The 25,889-nt window shown below is 41.4% G+C and overlaps 1 protein-coding gene across 2 annotated transcripts in view; it reads left to right on the forward strand.

Moving 5' to 3' along the window:
- The window catches only part of MAST4 (microtubule associated serine/threonine kinase family member 4), a 410,096-nt gene that overhangs the window by 309,801 nt on the left and 74,406 nt on the right, over window positions 1–25,889 (forward strand). For both annotated transcript variants that reach the window (XM_045020986.1, XM_045020987.1), the window contains 4 exons: window positions 11,193–11,262; window positions 15,042–15,120; window positions 22,207–22,364; window positions 25,760–25,835. In XM_045020986.1, coding sequence (XP_044876921.1) covers window positions 11,193–11,262; window positions 15,042–15,120; window positions 22,207–22,364; window positions 25,760–25,835 — 383 coding nt within the window. The remainder of the gene's footprint in view (window positions 1–11,192; window positions 11,263–15,041; window positions 15,121–22,206; window positions 22,365–25,759; window positions 25,836–25,889) is intronic.

The following is a 25,889-nucleotide window of genomic DNA, read 5'->3' on the forward strand; positions in this document are numbered from 1 at the left end:
CTGAGTTCTGTTCCCAGTTCTGTTGCTGACCTTGTGTTTGACATTGGTCAGGGTCACTTCAACTTTCTGTACCTCGGTTTCCTCGTCTGTAAATTGATGATCATGACACTTTGTTTGGGAAAAGCATATTGAGATCTATGGATGAAAATCTGCAAATAAGAACAGCTTTATTGTTATTTATTATCTGTTTTGTTAGGAATCTTGTCTGTACAGCAGAATACAGTACAACAAAGATGCATTTTGTGTTACATTGTGTGTACAGTTGCCGCAATTGAATCCCTGGGAGTGCTACAACAAGAAAGTGTGAATGTGGGAATTGGCATTAGCCATAGGCAGGCAGGCTGTCAAAGGCTGTTAAAGTGTGGCTGTGGGGAGCTGGTTGACAGCTTACAAGTTAAAGGAGACAGCAGAAAGATGGATTTCATCTGCATTTTTAATAGGGGACGGTAGGTTCAGTCAGTAAGACATTAGCAGGCTGTCTTATGCAGCTGACCAGCAATGTTAGGTGAGAAATATGCCTGTCCTCACAATTGTGGACAGGAGCCCTATGCAGCTATAGGAATAAAAATGTATGTATAATGCCATTGCAGAGCCTGCAAAGAGAGCCTGAGTTTTTGTACACAGTTCATGAGGCTGGGACTGGTGAGGCTTCAAACTCAGCATTAGAGTGGGTGCATTTTTTTTTTTAAACAAAACAATCAGTGTTTAGAGTCTGACACATTTAATACCAGGCTGTAATCCATTTTAAAGAGCGATGGGAATGCTTTACTGGCCTGAGCAAAAACCTGGCAGTCATGAACTTCTAATGTTTCATCATGACAGATGATGACTGTCTATGGCTTTTGGCAAGTCACTTAACCTCTCTTGTTCAGTTCAATCTATAAAATGGGAACAATTATATTGATGTCATATGGCTGTTGAGAAGCTGCTTTTAAGATGAAAAACAGTAGTATAAGTGCTAGTGTTAATTATTATTAAGTAGGTCAAATGTGGGGTTGGAACCACTTAGCATCCCCTTCATTAAACAATATATGCAACCCATTCAAGAGCTGCTTATGACGCTTGTCACAATAATTGTTATAGTTCCCAGTGATCCACTGGAATCGCTCATGTTCTAATATATTTCACCCCACACTTAACGTGTTTGATGACTATTTTTGCAGTTGTGTCGTTTTGGGCCTTGTTTGCGTTATGGATTTGCCATAATTCCAGCCACTGATGTAATTGCCCCAGTTCAAGCTTCTATTGTAGACCAGGAAAGCTGTGGTTTGCACTCCTTTCAGACAGAGATAAGCTGCACCAGTGCAAATCCTGGTTTTGCTTGTCTGCACTAGAAGTTGACACTGGTGCAGCTACACCACTAGCTGGCTGCTGATGTCTGGAATCTGAACAAATTCTCAGCATGGAAAAGTTCTCAGTACTCTAGGTTTTGTGGGATTCATGGCTTATCAGAGTTGCTCCTATGTGTGTGGGGTTTTTAGTATCTGCCCTCCTGTGGTGAATAAACACTATAAAACTATTTGAAGATGGGATTATCTTTACTGTATTGTTCCATAGTTCATGATTGTTTGGAAGGTCATTTTTCAATGATGCAGCTGAAAAAAGGGGGGGAAGGTTGCAGAAGCTCTTGAGAATTATTTATGATTACTGCAGAGCCCCTTCGTTGTGTGTGGGTTTTCCTTTTTTTCTTTTTCCACCTTTTGCTCTGAGGCCACTGTTTGATGTCTGTCATAGAGGAAACATCTACCAGTATGGTTGCCAATTTTGGTTGGATATGTGTCTGGAGGTTTCATCCCATGACATAATCTTTAATTAAAGATTAATCTTTATTTCCTGTATCAGGAGGTGGCCATGTTAGTCTGTATCCACAAAAACAACCAGGAGTCCAGTGGCACCTTAAAGATTAACAGATTTCTTTGGGCGTAAGCTTTTGTGGGTAAAAAACCTCACTTCTTCAGATGCATGGAGTGAAAATTACAGATGCGGGCTTTATATAATGACATATTTCCTGGAGACTCAAGGACAATCCTGGAGGGTTAGGAACTCTAGCTACCAGCCCTTCGTGCATCTGCTAGTGGGATGGGAAAATCTGGAGTGCTTGGGAGAAATGTGGAGAATTGTTTTAATTAGCAGCCTAGTTGTCATACCAAAGTTATCCCTGGGGGAATTCTGCGCCACTGCACCTGCAGAATTTGCGAAGAATTAATGTCCTGCGTAGAATTTCATTTTTTCCCACAGAATTGGCACTGCAGAGCTGCTGGCCACTGCTGGGGCCACTGGACCCGGCAGAGCCCTGCTCCCCAGCTCACAGTGTGACTACGAGGGAGGGCTGCAGTTCCTGGATTTGTCAGCCCCGGTCAGTCACCTGGAGCTGTTGGGCCACCTCCCTGCACAGCAGCTGCTGGAGCCTGTGAGCTGCACCCTGTGGGGAGGGAGCAACAGCTGGGAGTTGCATGGAGGGGCCTCTGCTTTCTGGGAGGGGAGACTGAGGGTAAAGGGGAGTATCTGCCAGCGGGAGATGTTATGGTGGTGACCAAATCTTGAATTTTTGCTCCCCTCTCCCCACTATCAGCAGGTACAGGTCGTCTCTGCCTGGCAGGACAGTAACAAAGCTGCATGGAGTGGAACCTGTGGCTGGGCTGGGGCGGTGCAGTTATCTGGGCCAGGGGGTGCCCTGTGCCTGAGCTCTGTAGGGAGGGGGTTTGGGTGTCTGGCCCTGCAGCTTAGCTCTGGGTGGAGGGGGTGCTGGTGTTTGAGCTGGGGAGACCCCCTGCGCAGCCACCTCCAACGCCCCCCAAATAGCCACTCGAGCTCCTTCTGATACCCCCTGCAAGTTCACATACACCCCTCCAATACTCCCCAGCTGAACCCCCCACCCCTGCAGCTCTCCCTTCCCCTCCCTGGCAGTGTCCTCTGTTTGGGAACTTGAAATATGGCAACCATATGGAGATAGGGCAAAAAAACAGGAATTGACTAAAAGACCGGAGGGGCAAAGGTGTTTTTCCCCACACAAGATGTGCCCAGCTGGCACATGTGATGCACCCAGACTGAGGCCCCTAAAAAAAGCATAATGGAGAAACAGGAACAGAGTTGTCGTAGGGGTTTCTTTAACTCTCTACTCCTGGGGGAATCTTTTTGGTTCTGTATTGTTACAGACATATGTGCTGCAAGGTATTTTGAAATCAATTACCAAAATAATTGAAACTGGCATGATTATATTGTGTTATTTTGACAAATAAAATATACAGAATTTTTAATTTTTCGGTGCAGAATTCTCCCAGGAATACAAAGTAGAGAAAGAAGTGAGTGAAGAAGCAACAAGCCACTTGATGAAGCAGTTGCATTGCAGGTCACTAGAGATTGCTGCTTGAGTGGCAGCAGCCAAAGATTAGCCAGATTTATTGATAAGTAATGGGAGCCAGGAGCAATCCCGGGTATTGCAGCATTGCCTTGTCGGAACATTAAGCAGTCCTAAGCTTGAGTCAGAGAGGAGCCTTAAGTGGGTGTGGCTGGGACTAAAGGAAACAAAGAGAGCATGGGCGGCCAGTAGGGGAGGCTGGGGGAGCCTCCCCAAATAGCCAAGCATGGTCCCGCTCACACTCTGTCCCCCAGGGGATTCTGCTTTGGTGGCGCCTCTGGGCTCCGGGGGCTGGGCCATGCTACCTGCCTTCGTGGGGCTGGGGAGGCTGCAGCGGCACTGCGCACTCTCCCTCCGGGTGCTCCAGGACTAGGAGGAGCTGTGGGGTAGGGGCCACCGGCTGCGATGGGGGGGCTCAGGGTTCTGGGCGTATGGAAGGGGCGGGGTCTCAGATGGAAGGGGCAGGGCTGGGGGCTAGTCTCACCCAGCCAGAGGTTCACAAGCTGCGGATGAAAGAGCTCAAAGTCGAAGTGCGCAGCAAATATAGAACTTCCCTTGCATAGCCACAAATTTGTTGTGTTCTGTGAAGATACCGGGGCAGCTGTGCAGAGATAACTAATGTGGGTGGTAAGCTAGACTTTGGGGCCCACAAGGCTTGCAGCCCCCTCCACCCGAGAGGCATGTCTGTATGGGGCACCTGCACATGTAAGGGACGTCTCCATTTTGTTGTTTAAAAAATGTTTCTAGTTCTCTTTCTTGTGAAAACAGAAAACCAATATAAACCGATGTAATCTCATTGATAAGGTTGAAAGCTTGTCATTCAGCCTTTTACTAAAGATCTTGGGTTATTCAGTCTTCCTTATAGCCTTCCGGGGCTGGCCTTGGGATCCATGACATCTTTGACAATAGATCCTTTGATTTCTGAAGGAACCACAGACAAATTCAGAGTTATAGGAGGCAGAGGGTTGTTGCAGCACCCTGGGCAGCATCTAGTGCTATTGTCACTAAAAGCTCTTTTCCAGCTAAATACCTCCAGCATAGCCAGCTCCTCTACTGAACAGCCAAATTGTCAGTGTGCAATTAGAATCTCCTCCATGTCAGGGAATTCAGGGGTTTTATTGTTTTTGTTTTGTGTGTTTGTTTCCATAGCAATTGTAGCTTGATCCTTTTATGCATACACAGCCTTTTGTATAACTGTTCTGCGTTTCATGCTAAACTTTAATGCTGGTATCTGTGATTTAAATCTCAGCCATGCTTAGCTTCACAGACACCTATTTTATAAAGTGTGGGCTTTGCTTCTTTATTTTAACAAATGTAGCTTCGTTTTCTTATTTATGGTGAAGCATAGATAAGCCTGGTCTACACTGCCACTTTACAGTGAAAAAACACCCCCCAAGCGCTGCAAGTTTCAGCGCTGTATAGTGGCAGTGTAGAGAGTGCACCAGTGCTGGGAGCTACTCCCCTTGTGGGCGGGTCCAACTACACGAGCCAGGACTACACAGCCACATTAAAGTGCTGGCACGGCAGCATTTTAACGTAGCTAGTGAAGACATACCCTAAGTGTGCTATATTTGCAAAAAATAGTTTTTATATCTGTGTTGTAAAGTGAGTTGTAAAATGATCAGGTTTGTGAATTAATGAAAACAGCAATGAGTTAATTTTCAGTAAAGTATGAAGATGCCAGAAGTCACAGCTAATAAGTCAGGGTTCTGAATCTGTTGTTTTAAAAGAATGACATCTATAGAAAGAAAGCAATACAGTTTAGTTTGTTTATTAATTTTAACTATTGCCATTTGTATACAGTAATGGCAATTCCTTAACTGCAACCAGAAGAGACTTTTTACTCATTTTGCTCTAGGAAGGACTGGATCTTGCTATGCAATCAGTTTTCAAAAGAGGCTTGCAATGTCGTAGAGAATAATGTATATGGGAAAGGGGGGGAAAGTTTTAAATGCTAAATTGCACTCTGATTCAAGTGTCCTAACACTATCTAAATCCATTAAAAATTGTAAGCACTTCTTTTTTAAAAGGAGTTAATTAAGTTGGTCAAAATTTGCAAACGTTCTCCCTATCCCTAGTATGCCCACACCCTCTGTTTTGCAACAGAGATGGCATCTGATGCTTAACTATATTTACTTTCTTTTTATTAAACTGCTGCTACCTCTAATGCTATTTGTACGTCGAATGGCATGAACTCTGCATTTTCAACGAAGTGGGCATTCACCCACGAAAGCTCATGCTCCAATACGTCTGTTAGTCTATAAGGTGCCACAGGACTCTTTGCTGCTTCTGCATTTCCAGTTAGGGTATGGCTACACTGGCGAGTTGCAGCGCTGGAAAGCCTCCACCAGCGCTGCAATTAGTAAGTGGCCACACCTGCAGGGCACTTCCAGCGCTGCAACTCCCTGGCTGCAGCGCTGGCCGTACACCTCACTCAGCATGGGGAATAAGGATTCCAGCGCTGGTGCTGCAGCGCTGGTCATCAAGTGTGGCCACACACCAGCGCTGTGATTGGCCTCCAGGGTATAAGGATGTATCCCAGAATGCTTTTATAAATTACTCTCTTTGTTTTGTTATGCAGCCTCTCTTTGTTTTGTTATGAACGAGCTCCGATGGGAGCTCCGTAGCTCCGTTGCTTATCTAAAAAACAAACAGAGCTCCTGTTTGCTGTGGTCATCTGTACCTGGCTGTAAACAATCAAATGAGAGGCAGCGAGGGAGTGAAACAGCGGGGAGTCGTGTTGGCAATTAAGAGTTAAGACTAAGGGGTCGGAAACATGTTCTGATTTTTCAATGCAGGAAGCTAAACACACAGTGTTGGCTCCAAAAATCCCCTCTCTCTTTCCCCCCGCTCCCTGTCACACTAGACCCCACTCCACCCCCCTCTTTTGAAAAGCATGTTGCAGCCACTTGAACGCTGGGATAGCTGCCCATAATGCATCACTCCCAACAGCGCTGCAAATGCTGCAAATGTGGCCACACACCAGCGCTGGTAGCTGTGAGTGTGGCCACACACCAGCGCTGGCCCTGCACAGCTGGATGACCAGCGCTGCAAACTACCAGAGCTGCAAACCGTAAGTGTAGCCATACCCACAGTGTAGGCTTCACCTGTCTCTACATATCAGTAATCTTGAAACCTAATTCCAATTTAGAGAAAATAATAATAAATGTGCTTTGTAGATAGATTTTTTTTTTTGGGTCCCTGGGCTTCTACCCTTTCCATACTTCTGTAGACCCAATGTTAATCTCTAATGGCATCAAGCAAACACTGCTAAACCTGCCAAGAGATGTCAGTGTCATCTAGACTGAGAGCAAGGAATAATATCCAAGAAGCAAGCCAGCTGCCAACCATAACAAACACATTTAGCAAAATGTTTAGTATTTCCCTTATCTGAATAGAGAGGGCCCCCACTAGCAGACAACAAGATCTTAAGAGTTTGCAAACCCTTTCCTTACTCTAACTGGGGACAGTCATCTGTGGGTGTCATGGGTAGTTTAATCCATTTTTTTAAAATAATTTGAGCTCTTCACCCCTGCACAGATCTCGGTGGGAAGCACCTGGATAACTATATGAAAATTATTCTGCTGTCCAGCTGTGTGTTTCACTGACTAGCACAGTTGGTTACATTACGAAAGCCAGACCTGCAACCTTCTATGGCTCCGTGGATCTTGTCTGCTTTATGTCAAGATTTCAAGACTGAATAGCTAGGCTGTAAATCCAATACACAAGCATATTAGACCTATTGTTATGTTCTATTGCTGTGGTGTTAAAATGCTGAGAGTCGTTTAAGATCATCAAATGACGACAAGGCTTCAAAGTGGGGCTAATGTTCTGATCCACCAGGAGTTTATAATAGCAATTATCATTAATCTCTGATTCCCTCAGTGCTAATAGAAAGTCATTGCATCAGAAACTCTTTATTTTGTAAGTAGACAGCTATTAAAAATCCATTAATAATCTATAGTGAGTACAACATATGCCTTTCCGAAAGATTTGTAGTTCTTCCCTCTGTGGTGAAGACACAGGATTTCTTGAAGCTAATTACAAAACAATCAAACAATTTAATTAATCTGGATATAGCTTTCTTAACCATAACTGCCTGCAAAATGAGGCACCCTGAGTGTATTGCCATTAGGTAAAGTATTGTTTTGGTATGTTGATTACCTATTCACTCTGTTACTTCTCCCTGGGGATTATAGTGTTAATTACCCACCTAATGCCTGGTCACCAGTCGGGTTTACTTTATCAGGTCAGAAACATCAGCAGTAATCTCAGAAATGTATAAAATAACCTAGGACTAAAATATACAACAGCCAACAAATCCCTGGGAACAGCAGGATTTGAATAATAAGCAAGCACTGCACATATGGGCAGAGAATTAACTGGCACTGGTTTTCATTTGAAAGTCTCTCAGGTATTGACTTGCAGATGGGTGGATGAATGCTGTGAGGGATGAAGGTCACGTATAGGACTCTGGTTCTAATCGTTTTGCCTTTCTGGAATTCCACACCTTAAAACCACAGCAGTAGTACTAGTCGCCCCCGTCACTCTGGGGTTTTTTTCTTCCCTATTTACTGTCTTGACTGTTTGAATTATTTTGTTACTAAGATATCTAGATAAACCCCCATGATTTAACCGGTATTCAGGAATTATTTGTAATGTGTTTCTTGGAAATCTGAAGATTTATTTTCCAGAGAAATCAGTTTACAAATTGATTGATATTAGTCAAGTTTGACTCTCCTCCTGCATGAAGAGGTTTTATTGAATCTTTCTTATTTTATCTGTAATGAGTGGTAGTTCTGTGCTGCTCCTGGTGATGCTAGAGAGGTAGAGGTTCTGCATCTCCTGAAAGCAATAGTCATATTTTTTTTTTAAAAAAGCAATGGTAGAGAAAAAGTACTATATGCTCTGAATAAATGACCAGTGGGTAATTAAGTATGCTGCTGAGACATGTAATGTAAATATGTGGTGTTTAAATAGTTATCTATGGAAACAGTAGTCTAGATTTATAAAACGACCTCATGTGCTGATATTTCAAATCCTTTGCTGTCAGAAGGTGCTTATCATCTACAATGTTTATTTTTTAAATTATCGATTTCTGTTCTCTGTAAAATGCCAAGACAGGTTCTTTGTCTTCTCATTCATGTAAGCCCACTGTGTTTTCCCAGACACAGCTCCCCCCTTTTTGGTGTGGTATCTAGAATGAGTGGCCACGTTTTATCTGCACAACATATCTTTAAAAAAAAAAAGGCTTATCTTTATTTAATAAGCTATCCTAGTAGCAAGAGGAATCCAGTTAGGAGCTGTTAAATTAAATGAACTGTTGCTCTCAGTAATTTGGTGTTTGCGGTTCATGCAGGACAAGAATAAATTGTGCTAGCCCCCAACAAAGATCAAAATCTATGCCACAATGTCTGGTTTTAGATGTTTTCCCCCTCAGGGAACAAAAATCCCTGCCACCTTGAAATTATCAAGGCCCCCAGAGGTATATGAAGAGTAATGAAGAAGCTGTGGTATTGGGGGAGGGGAGAAAGTTGAAAACTTAATTCAGCTGTGATAGATAAATGGACAAAGAGTCAGGGGTTCTGGCCAGCTAAAGCAGAATTCCTGTCTCCTGGGGCTCAGGAAAGAACAGATGCAAAGATATGATTTCAGTGCAGCTGAAAACGCATCCTGATTCTGCTCCCAAAAAAGAATGGGTTTCTTAGTGTTTACCATCTAAATGTCTTGATGATTATACTGTCTATCATAAAATTAATGGCATCTGTTGAGGACATCACATAAAACACACAATGTTAAGTTAATTGAAAAATTTCAGTAGAAATCTAGCACTCCTGAAATCATTAAGACAGCACCTCTGTTGGATTAGGTTTTCTTTTTGAACATGGATAGCAATTTATCCTCTTTAAATGTTTACTTTGAGTATATACGGTACATAGAAGTCTTGCTCTCCTTAGTCCTAATTATAATTGCAGATTTCATTTAGTGTCCAACGGTACAGTAAATAAGTTGCTCTTCTACTGATTCTTAGTCTTTAAACGAGTGTGATCAGAATCTAGTCTTTAATTTAGAAGGTTTTTAAATATGTCTCATAGGGCAATGCTACTTCTAAAAGTTTATTTATATATTTATTTTTGCAAGTGTCACCTTTACATTTCCCCTTTAGACAATCCACACAGTCTAATAACATACGCTGAGTGGTCAAGGCAAGCTGGGGCACTGGTGAACTTCCCCTTAACAGCTGCCATTGAGCTTTCTCTTTGATCAGTGGCAGGTAGCATGTCTAATATGAGACAGTAAGAAGCCCCCAAAGGAGATGTCCTGTTCACAATGCTCAATCACTTCTGCACATCACTTAAGGACTTCACCTCTCCAAGCAGGCCTTTGGTCTAACCCAGGGGTTCTCAAACTTTTGTACTGGTGACCCCTTTCACATAGCAAGCCTCTGAGTGCGACCCCCCCCTCCTCCCATATAAATTAAAAACGCTTTTTAATGTATTTAACACCATTATAAATGCTGGAGGCAAAGCGGGGTTTGGGGTGTAATAATAGCCCCGTTACCCCCTGAGGGGTCCCGACCCCCAGTTTGAGAACCCCTGGTCTAACCAGGCCGGGGATAATTTTCCGTTCCATTTGTTTTGTGTAGCTATTGACTTTTGGAGAGTTACAGGAATACACAGTACAGATGGCAAGAGGAAAAAATATAGAGAAAATATGTTTAAGGACTGTACTCTTATGGCAGTCATTTTCTGGAGTTTTCTAATATTTTTAATGACTTTCAAAAATAGTGTGTTTCCAATCTTCAACTTGTATTTCTTTCAAACTAAAATATTATTCCTGTAAAGTTGAATTAATTGATTTGTGCTTTTGAAAATGGAGTGAACTGGCTTTATCTGAAGTTAAATTTGATCTTCATTACTAGTTTCTGTAACTGAAATGTAACCTTAAATAAGGGCTTGGCTGCACTTGCGAGTTACAGCGCAATAAAGCAGCCCCGGGTGCCCTAGCTCACTCCCCGTCCACACTGCAAGGCACGTAGAGCGCTCTGACTCCGCAGCTACAGCACTGCTGGTAGTCCACCTCGGCGAGTGGAATAACGTTTGCTGCACCCCTGCTGGAGCACCCCAGCGTCAGCGTGAATGAGGTGTTGCGTTACTACACTGCGATCAGCATCCGGAAACGTCCCATACTCCCCTTAAGTCAAGTGGCCACTCTTGTCATTGTTGTGAAATTGGCTGCAGGAATGCGGAAATGCCCTTTCAAATGCCCTTTCAGAGGAGCCAGCTGCTTATCAGCTCCAAGAAAAAGCAAACATTTAGTTTGCTTTGAGTGAGAGAGAGAGAGAGAGAGAGGTGGGGGAGGGGAGGGGAGGAGAGGGGGATCTGAATTTACAAGACAGCATGCTGACATACTCTCAGCACCCCAAAACCCCCCTCTTTCTACCCCCACATACACACAACACACTCCCTGTCACACTCCACCCCACCTCACTCCATTTGAAAAGCACATGCAGTCACTTGCATGCTGGGATAGCTGCCCATAATGCACCGCTCCCAATGCCGCTGCAAATGTGGCCACGCCAGCATGCTTGAAGCTGTCAGTGTGGACAGACTGCAGCACTTTCCCTACTGTGCTCTATGAAGACAGGTTTAACTCACAGCGCTCTACATCTGCGAGTGTAGTCATGCCCTAAGATGTTATACTGGGAGTCCAGTTCTTTCAGAAACCTTACAGACTAATCTTTGTATTGGAGATTGGTTCTAGGCTGCTGGAAATAGAAGGTATTTGCTTTGTTTCTGAGTTCTTTTTCTCCTTTATTTTTGCCCCATGACAGGAAGCAGTCCTCAAGACAGCCCTAGAAATTTCTCTCCCAGTGCCTCAGCCCATTTTTCTTTTGCACGAAGGTAAGAGTTTGTTTGCTATGCATAAAGTACAGTTTGTATGGGGGAAATGTTCCTATGCACAGAGGAACTGACTAGCAAAATACATGGAAATGTCAGTAATTAAGAATTACTTGATTTTTATATTAACTATTTTAGTCCTTAAACAACACAAAACCACATTGAATGATTGATACAATGCAACTGTGCCTTTTTAAAGCATGTTTTAAAATTTAATTTTGCTAATATGTATCTTCAGTCAAATTCTTTTCACTGGGCATTTAATCCTAATAGGACTCATACAATTAGTCAGATTCTGATCTTGTAAAAATTGAGATATTTCAATAGTAAATGGATACCATAGGCAAGCTTCAGTCACAGACCTAAGCAGCAAAGAGTCCTGTGGCACCTTATAGACTAACAGACGTTTTGGAGCATGAGCTTTCGTGGGTGAATACCCACTTCGTCGGATGCATGTAGCGGCCACTACATGCATCCGACGAAGTAGGTATTCACCCACGAAAGCTCATGCTCCAAAACGTCTGTTAGTCTATAAGGTGCCACAGGACACTCTGCTGCTTTTACAGATCCAGATTAACACGGCTACCCCTCTGATACTTGAGACCTAAGTAGTTTCCCCAGCTGTATAATTGAGACAATTACCTGACTTGCAGGTGTGTTGTGAGGATTAATTAATTAATGTTGGTACAGTTTTGATGTAAATTATTAATAAATTAATCAGAAACTGAGTAGATAACTTGTCAGAGGAGATTGCCTATTCATGCCAGCGTGGTTCCATATTACTTAAAATCTCCTCCACTTACCTCAGATAATATGTTTATTAACACTAAGGCTGGCAGGGTAGAAAGAGTTTATATGTTTTAAGTGTGTCTACAAAATAAATTACATCAGATGGCTGTGTTTTAAGTGAGGCATTAAGTATCACTGCAGTTACCCACATAACTGCCTTATTCATCAGTGACAGAACACTCCTTGGTGCAACTTTTGTTTCATTTTAGGGCTTTCAGATACACAGGTTGTCAGACAGGGATAAATCTTATACCCAGTGTAAGAAAATGGCTTTGACTCTTATAAAACGGTTTAAGCCAGGGGAGAGAGCTTCATTTGTACATGCTTTGTGTGACTCAACTCTAGCTTCTGACATCTGCAGTGATGTTTCATACAAATCTATGTTTTGAGATTTTTATGGAGGAATATACCTAGCATCTGCTGTCACCCATGTTTAATCTGATTGTGATTTAAAAACTAGCTGAATCAGTATTTTACTGTGTAAAATAGTATACAAATAAAAATATCTTTCCATGAAGGAGGAGATATTTATAATAAATTTATAAATCCCCTAAAATAGCTCATGAGAAAAACTGATGAGAGAAATTGAACATTACTTAAGATGAGGATTTAGTGACAGTGTTTGGCACCATTTAAAAAAGTATCTCAAACAATTCCTGTCATTAAATGCTGTATCATGTATTTTAGTGTAATTACTAGGAAAAGTCCATTTTATTTCTATAATGACAGTGTTCACGATACCTGATACCACGAGCAGTTTACCTGGAGCTCTTGTACATCTTTTTTATTAGGATGTATAATATTGTACTACTTCAGCAGTAATGGCAGCCCATATTACAAATATCATATAGCAGATCCTGGATTCAGTCCTCTTCGTCTTGCATTCTCTTCTCCTTTCAAACTGTATCTTTTATTTAACACTAATTCATGGGGGTGGGAAGGGGGGAAAAGAGATGAATTTAGGAAAACAAAAGTAATTTCCAGACGTTCCCATTTTGCAAATCAAAGTAAAGGATCTAGCTTCAGAACTTGTAGCAAATTTGCTTGATAGCATTGTATACATGAAACATTAACCTAAAAAATTCTGATCCATATGGTATTTGTATGTCGTTTTCTTAGGGAAAGGCACTATGTATCTCAAGGTTATATTCGTGCACCATGTTACGGTAATAAAAGTGGGTCGGTCTTTGTGTATTAGTGGAGGAAACATGTTCAACCCACGTAATCTGATGAAACAAATTATTTCTGCTTCACAGCTGCAAAATATACAGAACACACCCCTGTTTACATCTTTCAGCTTGTCTTTCTTTCTATACTAAGCAAATTTAATTTGTATATCTGAGCTAAAAGGAACAAACCTCCTTTTGGAATTATTCATTCATTGGAAAGATGTTCATCAATACCTCAGAGAAAAGAGGGTTAATACATTACAAAACAAGACCATGGAGACAGAGATATGTGCAAAATTTTCCTGTTTATTCATTGTGAATAAATGGACCGAATAAATCTCCACAAATCCATACCCTTTGTTCTGATAGGTGTTTTCTTTAGTGTGGAGCAACACTAGTTCTACAGTATTATTCAGTTCATTGAGTCTTTAATCCTGGTAGAACTCATACAATAGATAAGATTAGGATTATGTAAAAATGGAAAATTTTCAATGATAAATGGATAGCGTAGGCAAGTGTCGATCAACCCTGTGATACTAACTCAGACCTACAATGTTTACTTTTTTACATGAGGCAGCGTGATCTAGAGTTAACATGGGGGACTGACAGCCAGGGATTCCTGAGTTCTGGTCCTGGTTTTATTGATGCTGTCAGTGACTCTGCCACAGACTTGTGACTCTGAGCATACACATAATCATCTGTATTATAGTTCTGTGGGACTATGTCATGAGCTCCTTAGTCACATTTTACTCAGTCCACATCCATCCCGATGACTTGAGTTAGAATTTGATTGGGTAAACACTGAGTAGGAAGCCACACCTTGGAATTTCACCCAGAATAATGGTGACGTTCTGAGACAGACTTTTTTGAAGGGTGGGGAGGCAGCATCGAAATGTTTAGATTTCCAGATTTGAAGCCCTACTTTATGAAATTACATTTCCTACACAAAACCAGAATTGAGTGGGGGTCTTTGTACCTGATCTTAAATTAAATGTTGTTTTAATATTTTGTCCAAAATACCTGATTTGTGTTATTAAAAACAAATCCTATTTTGTTATGTTTATACATTTTGTTATTTTGCTTGTGTTTTAACATACTTGATACAATTGTACTCCAGTCATGGACACCGAAATGACAGGTAAATGTAACCAAAAACCATAATAGTTGTTTTGTGATTTGTCTGTTTGAATGTGTAAGCTCCATATTGTCTGTATGTGGGCCACATGAAGTGGCAGGGGTTAGGAATTGTACTAGCTTATAAATATTTCCTCCTCCAAAGATGTAATTTAACTAAAATGTGAGTTTTTCACATGTATTTATAGCTCTTAAGAGTTTAAATTCTAGTCTAATTGGTCTTTCCACTTAATGATAGTAACCTACTGGAAATTTGTACTGATTTCATTTTTTATAATGGAAATAACCATTCCCATTATATTTTGCTTTTAGTTGATTGTATTGGATACACTACATTTCATAGCATGGTGGTTTGTGCATTGGTCACATGTTTTTATTTGCTTCTCATTAATTTGCATTTGCTGAACCTGAAAGCTATAATTATTCCCTGTCTTCATTTTGTCAGAGTGTATTAGTGAGAGATCAATATTATGGATCAGCTCATTCACTTTCGAGTTATTTCATCTGATTGATACTATTAAAATTGTATAATATTTGTTTATTGTGACCCCCTGTGAAAGTTTACTCTTTGGTGAATAACCTGATTGTATCATCCTTCTGGAATGCAATTCTACAGAATAATAATTTCCCAGGTATTTCTGTGTAATGATTCTGCAGCATTCTTTTGAACTAACCTCAATTTCACAACAGGACTGATGGACGCCGCTGGTCTTTGGCTTCTCTCCCCTCCTCTGGCTATGGTACAAATACACCCAGCTCGACGGTTTCTGTAAGTGCCAGCTTTATTTTACAGATAGATTTCAACTACATACAGTATTTTCTTAAACAGGCCACCTTGTGAGAAATAAAATATAACATATGCCTTTTGTCACCCAGGATAAGCTATGCATCAAGTGATGTGCTGACAAACAAGATATTCACACTTTCAGTACTGGCATTTCATTTGTGATGCATAACTATATTATCGCCCAGTAGTGGAAGAATGTGCAAGGTTATGTTTGATTTACTGAGATCCCCATATTTATAATGGGATATGGCTATTTAAATGCCCCTTTGCCTAACGCCAACTTTATTATGTACGCTACATACAACAGTTGGCATCCTTAGCTTTGTACTTGTTATGCCACCATCTTGCCTTAAAACTACACTTCTACCCCAATATAATTCGGTCGTGGGGAGCCAAGAATCACCACCGCATTCTAGGTGAAATGCTGTTATATCGGGGTAGCGGTGGCAGGGCTGCAGCAGTGATTTAAAGAGCCCCGGGCTCTGGCCGCGTGGAGCCCCAGGCCTTTTAAATCGCTGGCGGAGCCCCGCTGCCACAGCCCCAGAGTAGCAGCGGCAGGGCTCCAGCATTGATTTAAAGGGCCTGGGGCTCCCCACAGCAGCTGGAGCCCCAGGCCCTTTAAAGCGCTGCCCGAGCCCCGCTGCCGCAGCCCTGGAGTAGCAGCGGCAGGGCTCCAGCGGTGGTTTAAAGGGCCCAGGGCTCCGGAGCCCCAGACTCTTTAAAGCACCGCCAGAGCCCTGCTGCTACCACGCTATATGCGAACCCGTGTTATATCAGGTCACGTTATAGCGGGGTAGAGGTGTATTGACAAGTGTAGACTGTTTGATTTCAGGCTAATCTTGCCCTTGCCCTTCCTTCTGAACACGCATTCTGGCTATATTGGGAAATGCATGAAAGCAGAATGGCATAGGTAATGGTTCATTTCCACTACTGAGGAGTTACACAGTGAGGGAAGCATAAGTTAAGGGAGTCTGCACTTCTACACATCACATGTTTTTCACTATCATGTAGAGAGCATTCTGGTGCAGCACAGTGTCTTATAGTCTGCAACTAGGCAGTTCATGATTTTATGTCTTTAGTCCTGTATTATGCCCATATCTTGTCCCAATTAGTGAGATAGTATGTAAAATCACGTATATTATTATTAGACATCTGGTGTCCCCCTCTTAAACTCACTCCTTGAACCATTGAGGTAACTTTACTTTTTCCTTATGCACAGTTGATCTTTTCTCGAGAAATAGTTCAATTACCCCCTTGCTGAATGAGGGAGGGAACCTAGTGACGGAGGATGTGGAGAAAGCTAGTGTACTCAATGCTTTTTTTGCCTCTGTCTTCACAGACAAGGTCAGCTCCCAGACAGCTGCACTCTGCAGCACGGTATGGGGAGGAAGTGACCAGCTCTCTGTGGAGAAAGAAGTAGTTCGGGGCTATTTAGGAAAGCTGGACGAGCACAAGTCCATGGGGCCGGATGCGCTGCATCCGAGAGTGCTAAAGGAGTTGGCCGATGAGATTGCAGAGCCATTGGCCATTATCTTTGAAAAATCATGGCGATCGGGAGAGGTCCCGGATGACTGGAAAAAAGCTAATGTAGTGCCCATCTTTAAAAAAGGGAAGAAGGAAGATCCAGGGAACTACAGGCCAGTCAGTCTCACCTCAGTCCCTGGAAAAATCATGGAACAGGTCCTCAAGGAATCAATCCTGAACCACTTAAAGGAGGGGAAAGTGATCAGGAACAGTCAGCATGGATTCACCAAGGGCAAGTCATGCCTGACTAACCTAATTGCCTTCTATGACGAGATAACCGGCTCTGTGGATGAGGGGAAAGCAGTGGATGTACTATTTCTGGACTTTAGCAAAGCTTTTGATACAGTCTCCCACAGTATTCTTGCCAGCAAGTTAAAGAAGTATGGGCTGGATGAATGGACGGTAAGGTGGATAGAAAGCTGGCTAGATGGTCGGGCTCAACAGGTAGTGATCAATGGTTCCATGTCTAGTTGGCAGCCGGTATCAAGTGGAATGCCCCAAGGGTTGGTGCTGGGGCCGGTTTTATTCAATATCTTCATTAACGATCTGGAGGATGGTGTGGACTGCACCCTTAGCAAGTTTGCAGATGACACTAAACTGGGAGGAGTGGTTGATACGCTAGAGGGTAGGGCTAGGATACAGAGGGACCTAGACAAATTAGATGATTGGGCCAAAAGAAATATGATGAGGTTCAACAAGGACAAGTGCAGAGTCCTGCACTTAGGACGGAAGAATCCCATGCACTGCTACAGACTAGGGACCGAATGGCTGGGCAGCAGTTCTGCAGAAAAGGACCTAGGGGTTACGGTGGACGAAAAGCTGAATATGAGTCAACAGTGTGCCCTTGTTGCCAAGAAGGCTAACGGCATTTTGGGTTGTATAAGTAGGGGCATTTCCAGCAGATCAAGGGATGTGATCATTCCCCTCTACTCAGCACTGGTGAGGCCTCATTTGGAGTACTGTGTCCAGTTTTGGGCCCCACACTACAAGAAGGATGTGGATAAATTGGAGAGAGTCCAGCGGAGGGCAACAAAAATGATTAGGGGGCTGGAGCACATGACTTATGAGGAGAGGCTGAGGGAATTGGGATTGTTTAGTCTGCAGAAGAGAAGAATGAGGGGGGATTTGATAGCTGCTTTCAACTACCTGAAAGGGGGTTCCAAAGAGGATGGATCTAGACTGTTCTCAGTGGTAGAATATGACAGAACAAGGAGTAATGGTCTCAAGTTGCAGAGGGGGAGGTTTAGGCTGGATATTAGGAAAAACTTTTTCACTAGTAGGGTGGTGAAGAACTGGAATGGGTTACCTAGGAAGGTAGTGGAATCTCCTTCCTTAGAGGTTTTTACGGTCAGGCTTGACAAAGCCCTGGCTGGGATGATTTAGTTGGGTTTGGTCCTGCTTTGAGCAGGGGGTTGGACTAGATGACCTCCTGAGGTCCCTTCCAACCCTGAGATTCTATGATACCCATACTAAGCCCTGATAGTATTTGACAGGTGCACATTAATAATCAACTCTTAGTCTGTTTTTTCCACAAAGGGTTTGTGAAGGTTAAGCTTATTCTTGTCTTGCTGACTTCAAAACAAGTTGAGAAAATGTGCATAGCTTAAAAGTAACTCAACAGCACTGATTTTCACACACACACACACACACACACACACAGTGTAGGTCTTGCTTTTAGCAAGTAACTTGTTATGTTTAGGATTAATTCCCTAACCACTTTGCATCGTACACATGCAGACACTTCCCTTTGGATTCAGATGAAAAGTGATGTGCTGTGCTCCATGAAAATGCACTTGAAAATATTGACAGAGAGGAGTTTGTCAGCCACTAAGTAATTGCTATAGCAACTCTGTCACCATGATAAGAAACAGACAAACTCAAAAACTGGAATGAAGAAAAACACCAGGAACATATCAAAACAGAATTTTAATTTCAAAGTTATATGCAGGTTTTTCCTTGACTATACACAATTTAAAAACTGTAATTCTAATTGAGTTTGTTTTCTCCTTCCCTCTTGCATGATGATGTTGTACACAGACAAGAATGCATGAATCAGCTTTAACTATCTTTCATATTCCTTATGGAAACACATCTAGCACTGTCATAATTGCCTTAGATATCTAAAATTATATAATGGATTGTACAGTGAGCCTGTCCCTTGGTAGTTCATGAATAGGCCATATCATAGAATATCAGGGTTGGAAGGGACCTCAGGAGGTCATCTAGTCCAACCCCCTGCTCAAAGCAGGACCAGTCCCCAACTAAATCATCCCAGCCAGGGCTTTGTCAAGCCTGACCTTAAAAATCTCTAAGGGAGGAGATTCCACCACCTCCCTAGGTAACCCATTCTAGTGCTTCACCACTCTCCGAGTGAAAAAGTTTTTCCTAATATCCAACCTAAACCTCCCCCACTGCAACTTGAGACCATTACTCCTTGTTCTGTCATCTTCTACCACTGAGAACAGTCTAGATCCATCCTCTTTGGAACCCCCTTTCAGGTAGATGAAAGCAGCTATCAAATCCCCCCTCTTTCTTCTCTTCTGCAGACTAAACAATCCCTGTTCCCTCAGCCTCTTCTCATAAGTCATGTGCTCCAGCCCCCTAATTATTTTTGTTGCCCTCCACTGGACTCTTTCCAATTTTTCCACATCCTGCTTGTATTGTGGGGCCCAAAACTGGACACAGTACTCCAGATGAGGCCTCACCAATGTCGAATAGAGGAGAATGATCACGTCCCTCGATCTCTGGCAATGCCCCTACTTATACAGCACAAAATGGCATTAACCTTCTTGGCAAGAAGGGCACACTGTTGACTCATATCCAGCTTCTCGTCCACTGTAACCCCTAGGTCCTTTTCTGCAGAACTGCTGCCTAGCCATTTGGTCCCTAGTATGTATCCGTGAATGGGATTCTTCCGTTGTAAATGCAGGACTCTGCATTTATCCTTTCTGAACCTCATTACGTTTCTTTTGGCCCAGTCCTCTAATTTGTCTAGGTCCCTCTGTATCCTATCCCTACCCTCCAGCGTATCTACCACTCCTTCAGTTTAGTGTCATCTGAAAACTTGCTGAGAGTGCTGTCCGTGCAATCCTCCAGATAATTAATGAAGATATTGAACAAAACCAGCCCCAGGACCGACCCATGGGGCACTCCTCTTGATACTGGCTGCCAACTAGACATGGAGCCATTGATCACTACCTGTTGAGCCTGACGATCTAGCCAGCTTTCTATCCACCTTATAGTCCATTCATCGAGCCCATACTTCTTTAACTTGGCGGCAAGAATACTGTGGGAGACCATATTAAAAGCTTTGCTAAAGTCAAGTCTTATTTACAAATATTAAAACAGATGTCCTTCTAAAAACACACACGTGGCTTCGAACTAACAGTTTCTGACTGGTGAAAAGAAATCTGTCATTTTAATAAATAAGTGTGAATTCTGGTGAATCAGCTAGCAGTATAAAAATTGATCCCTGTATTTTTATACATTCTTCTGTTTGGTTGATTTTTCTGCTGGTTCCTACTGTTGGTGCAGCTTGCTCAAGGGCCGAGGCAACTGCTGATTTTTAAGAAATAGAGATGTTCTCAGAAATGATATGCTTAATTTGCATTATTCATTCAAGCTAGAGACAGTGAACTTAAGATTTGAATCAAGGAGTGAAAATTTTAACTGCTGCTGCTCTGATTTGTTTCACATACTTTGTCAGGGTCTGAAACAGCAACTATTAGACATCCTCACCCCTCTGTATATTTTTACTAATTCATGGAAATGAGGTGAGACTAGTTTCTACTGTACTCTGTACTTCCAGCATTTTATAAGTACATCTCTGGATTACTGTGATTCTCATCAACTGCCTAGAATACTTCTGTGTAAGCAAGGGCAGTTTTGGAACATACTATCATCATAGCTAGTACCAAACTTTGAAGATACTTGTGATCTTTTAAGGTCAAGTAGAGGAAAAGGTAGGCAGAGGAAAGTCTGTAGTGCACCCTATTTATGTCCAAATGAATGCAATGCTCCTTATCGTGTTATCTCATTACTTTTTCTTAACCTTCTTAAGATGAAACTGAAGAGAATGAAGAAGTCATTAGTTTAGTGGAAGTTTTTGAGAGTAGGTATTATAATGACATGTATTTCAGTTCCTATGGGAAAGGTGAAACTGGGCAACTGCTTGGAAAGTAAGAGATGAGGGCATCTGCAAAACTAGCGTCAAGGGCAGGAAGCCCTTGTACCATGTCATTGGGAAGATGGATCTTGCTTTGCCAGTTAACAGATAAATCAGAAACTGTCAACACAGTTTAAAAAAAACAAACAAACTGTGAAGAGTATATGGAAAATTAATCAAGGGAATGTATGGCCCCCACCCTTTGCTGGTTGCTTGTCGTCTTAGGCCTGGTCTACACTACAATTTTAGGTCAAATTTAGCAGCGTTACCTTGATTTAAGCCTGAACTCCTCCACACGACGAAGCCCTTTTTTCAACTTAAAGGGCTCTTTTAAATCGATTTCTTTACTCCACCTCCGGCGAGGGGATTAGCGCGAAATCGGCCTTGCTGGGTGGAATTTGGGGTAGTATGGACTATCGCCTCCTCACCTGGTTTTGCTTTTGCAGCTTCTGGTTCTGCACTGAAAAAAGGCACGAAACAATTGTCTGCCGTTGCTCTGACAGAGGGAGAGATGACTGACGACATGGCTTACAGGGAATTAAAATCAACAAAAGGGGTGGCTTTGCATCAAGGAGAAACACAAACAACTGTTACACAGAATGGCCCCCTCAAGGATTGAACTGAAAGCCCTGGATTTAGCAGGCTGTTGATTTCACAAAACAAATTGGGGCAATTTCTTGTTTTGATCCACTCCATCTAGTTTTTACATCTTAGGCTGGCAGCAGACGGTGCAGTACGACTGCTGGCCATCATCGTCTCCTGGTGCTCGGCAGAAGATGCTGCATTACGACTGCATTACTACTGGAAATAATTAATATTTAGCAGACTCCATTTTAAAAGTTTCTTCTATTTTGATGTACACCTCTACCCCGATATAATGCTGTCCTCGGGAGCCAAAAAAAATCTTACTGCGTTATAGGTGAAACCGCGTTATATCAAACTTGCTTTGATCCGCTGGAGTGCGCAGCCTCGCCCCCCCGGAGTGCTGCTTTACTGCGTTATATCTGAATTCGTGTTATATCGGGTCACGTTATATCGGGGTAGAGGTGTATATTATTATTTCCTGCATTCTTTCTCATGTTAAGTATAGGGAAGTGCTCTCAAGGCTGGAGAATCTTTCAAAATTAAAGCAACTTTAAGTGCAGTCACTATGTGGCTGCATTTTTAATTTTAATCTGAACTATTTTTATATTTACTGTATATCTAGCACATGAAGTTAAATGTTTGTATTTGACTTATTTTGCTCCACAAATTAAGTGAATATAGGAAAAGATAGCTATCATTCCTAGTATAAGTAGTCTCTATATCTACAATGAATATAATCTTGGAAATGGCTTTTGGCTATGATACTAACTAACGTTCTGTCCTGTTCTTTGCAGTCATCCTGTTCCTCCCAAGAGAAGTTACACCAGTTACCATACCAACCAACACCTGATGAACTACATTTTTTGTCTAAACATTTCTGTACCACTGAAAGCATTGCCAGTGATAACAGATGCAGGACCACACCAATGCGCCCTCGATCCAGAAGTCTCAGGTGAGTTCAGCTGTCTGGAAATAGTGGCTAAATCTGAATCTGTACACTGCTAGAGCATTATGGTTCTATAAATTTGGGGCATTAACCAATTTGTGATATTTTAATAATTCCTGAAATGTATTAAAAGTCAATGTTGATTGTGTCTTAGGCTGAACCAAACTCTATTTAATTAATTGTTACTTTAGGTCCTCCTTATTGGTTAATTCTTTCATTGACATTGTAATTTAGATTTTAATGGAACAAAACTAGTAACTTCTGGCCACTTAAAATGTGATGATGGCTTTTATTCTACTTCCGTGTGCAAGTGTTCATAGGATTCAAGCCTATATGTGCAAGAATAATTGAAAATATTATTTGTATTCTAGGTGTCCTTAGTATAAAAAAAATAGAAAAGTGTGTCAGAAAGTTATGGGGCGGGCAGGGGGAGAATTTATTATGCTTAGCTATGGAGCATTTGAATTTCTTGCTCCCCAGAGACCAAGCCCATCCTATTTCCCATACTCTGGAAATCTGTGCAAAATACACTTTATTAGTAGATCAGTTCTTACCTATCAAAGTACTATATACTGTACTATTTGGAGAATGCAAAAAGGCAATATCTCTAATCTTTCTAGGACTAAAAAAATAGTACTTAGTCACTTCAGAATTAAAATCAATGTTGCAGGTAGCAAAACTGTCAGAATTCATAACTTCAGTGCAATATATTTTAGCTCAGTTTTTTCACGATTATTCTTCATTTAGAATTCTGTGTAGACTGCCATGACTAAGTTGCTACCTACATAATCTGTAGAGCAATTACTGAGAAGTAAGATGAGATGGGTTTTTTGTTCTTTGAAAGGTTACACATGGAAAACATTCTTCACCTACCAGTACAGTCTTCTCTCTCTACCACTTAATTTTCCAGTTTAGAAAAATACAAAATTCCTAGTTTAGTTTATGAAACATGCACAGTCACACCAGACAATAATAGCCAAAGTGCTTTCAGAGACGTTACTGCTCTAGTTGAGTGGTGTACTGAACTTAAGTACTTAATATGTTGTTTTATTTATACAAATAAGTAATTTGCTTGGGTTGGCCATGATAGTTGAAGTTCCTAACACCTTGATATGTTAAAGCAAATTTCAGTCCTCATTTTTTGTCCTTTTGAACAAACCAAAAGATCTCCTTTTTATTATGCTATAATATCTAAAAATACCATGTATACAATATTTTTTAAAAATTTGGTGTGCTGGAGAGCTCCTTCCTCTCTTTCTCTTTCTGTACATATTTATGCGAGACCTAAAGTGGTTGTGTAGCCAGATCATATCCCAGACAAGTAACCAATTTCTTTGAGGGGGGTTAATTGATATGGGAGGACTGCTTCAGACCCTGCCACATCACTGCCTCCATATCAGATGAGGTACCAAGTGTCGGTCACCTCAGGCTATTTTCCTGTAAATCTCCTGCTCCTTTAAGAATATAATGCTACCAGCATAGGTAGCACAATGCAAATATTTGGCACTGTATGTGTATTGGTTACACATTTATTTGCATTTCAAGATGAAAATAGATCTGTTGGGTTTATTTTATTGTTTTTTCTCTGATTTTTGATTTCTTGGGATTGTCAAGTCTTCTGTTTGCAATTCAGAAATCACAGCTTCACACAGCTACATTGCTGTTCTATATCCATCCCCAGTGAGCCACTAAATGGGCTAAGATAGCCACAGACACCCATTTATTGGCCAGCTCATTTAGTTGACGCCAGTTTGCCTAATGAGTGGTTGATATGGGACTTGACTAATAAAGAATGAAAAAGTTAATATAATTAATTCCAATCAATGTGGATTTATGGAAAATAGATCCTATCAAACTATCTTAATTTTTTTTTAATGAAATTATAAGTTTGGTTGATAAAGGTAATAGTGTTGATGTAATACACTTAGACTTCTGTAAGGCATTTGCCTTTGTACCACACAACATTTTGATTAGACACCAAGAGCAATGTAAAATTAACATGGTATACATTAAATAGATTAAAATCTGGTTTAGTTGACAGGTCTCAAAATGTAATTGTGAACAGGAAACTGTCATTGAGCAGGTGTGTTTGAGCAGGGATTGATTCCTGGGCCTATGCTTTTTAACATTTTTATCAATGATCTAGAAGAAAACGTAGAATCATCACTGATACATTTTCAGATGACACAAAAAATTAGGACAGTTCATAGATACAAAGCAATCTGGACTGGTTGGTAAACTGGGCGCAAGCAAACAATATGCATTTTACTACATCTAAATGTAAATGTATACATCTGGGAACAAAGAATATAAGCCATACTTTCAGCATTGCACTAGGAGGACACTATCCTGGGAAGCAGTGACTTTGAAAAAGATTTGGCAGGTCCTGAGGGATAATCAGCTGAACATGAGTTGCTAGTCAGTGCAACGCTGTGGCCAAAACGGATAATGCGATCCTAGGATGCGTAAACAGGGGAATCTCAAGTAGGAGTGCAGAGGTTATTTTACCTGTGTAGCACTGCTGCTGGAATAGTGCAACTGCTGCTGGAATAATGCATCCAGTTTTTATGTCCACAATTCAAGAAGGATGTTGAATAATTGGAGAGAGTTCAGAGAAGAGCCAGGAGAATGATAAAAGGATTAGAAGACACGCCTTGTAGTGATAGAATCAAGGAGCTCAGTCTATTTAGCTTAACAAAGAGAATGTTACGGGTGACTTGATTACAGTGTATAAGTATCTACCTAGAGGAAAAAATATGGGGTCTTCAATCTAGGAGAGAAAGGTGTAACACAATCCAATGGCTGGAAGTTGAAGCTAGACAATTTTCAGACTAGAAATAAGGCGTAATTTTTTAATAATGAGAGTAATTAACAGTTGGAACAATTTACCAATTGTTGTGGTGGATTCTTCATCACTGGCAATTTTTAAATCAAGATCAAGTGTTTTTTCTAAAAGCTGTGTTCTAGGAATTACTTTGGGGAAGTTCTATGGCCTGTGCCATATAGGAGGTCAGACTAGATTATCTAAATGGTTATTTCCGGCCTTGGAATTTATGAATAAGTAGCTATTTTGCTTTGGTTATTTAAGATTAAAAATATACTTCCATGCCCCGTCTGAGGAAGAAGTGGCATCATGAACATAGTAAACTGTGTGCGCTTTAAAATATAGTTATAAACTAAAGAAGTTGCATGGTTGGCAGTAACAGGCCCAGCACTTCAAGGCAGCTTTAGACCCTGCCAGTATGTTGTAGAAAGGGACTGATTTTATAGTTGGTTAGCAAATATACCTGTCTAATGAAGGCTACAGTGTCTTTTGATGCAAGCAGATTGTATAGAAATATAAAAACTTCTTTCAATTTATGCTGAGACAAGTTTAAAGGGATGACTTGCTTTACTTGCAGCCCTGGACGTTCTCCCGCCTGCTGTGACCATGAAATAATTATGATGAACCATGTCTACAAAGAAAGGTTCCCAAAGGTAATGAATTATATTTAAGATACCCAGTATCTAAACTAATAGGCAGCATAGGTT

The sequence above is a fragment of the Mauremys mutica genome, chromosome 6 (assembly GCF_020497125.1).
Source record: "Mauremys mutica isolate MM-2020 ecotype Southern chromosome 6, ASM2049712v1, whole genome shotgun sequence".
Classification (NCBI taxonomy): domain Eukaryota; kingdom Metazoa; phylum Chordata; order Testudines; family Geoemydidae; genus Mauremys; species Mauremys mutica.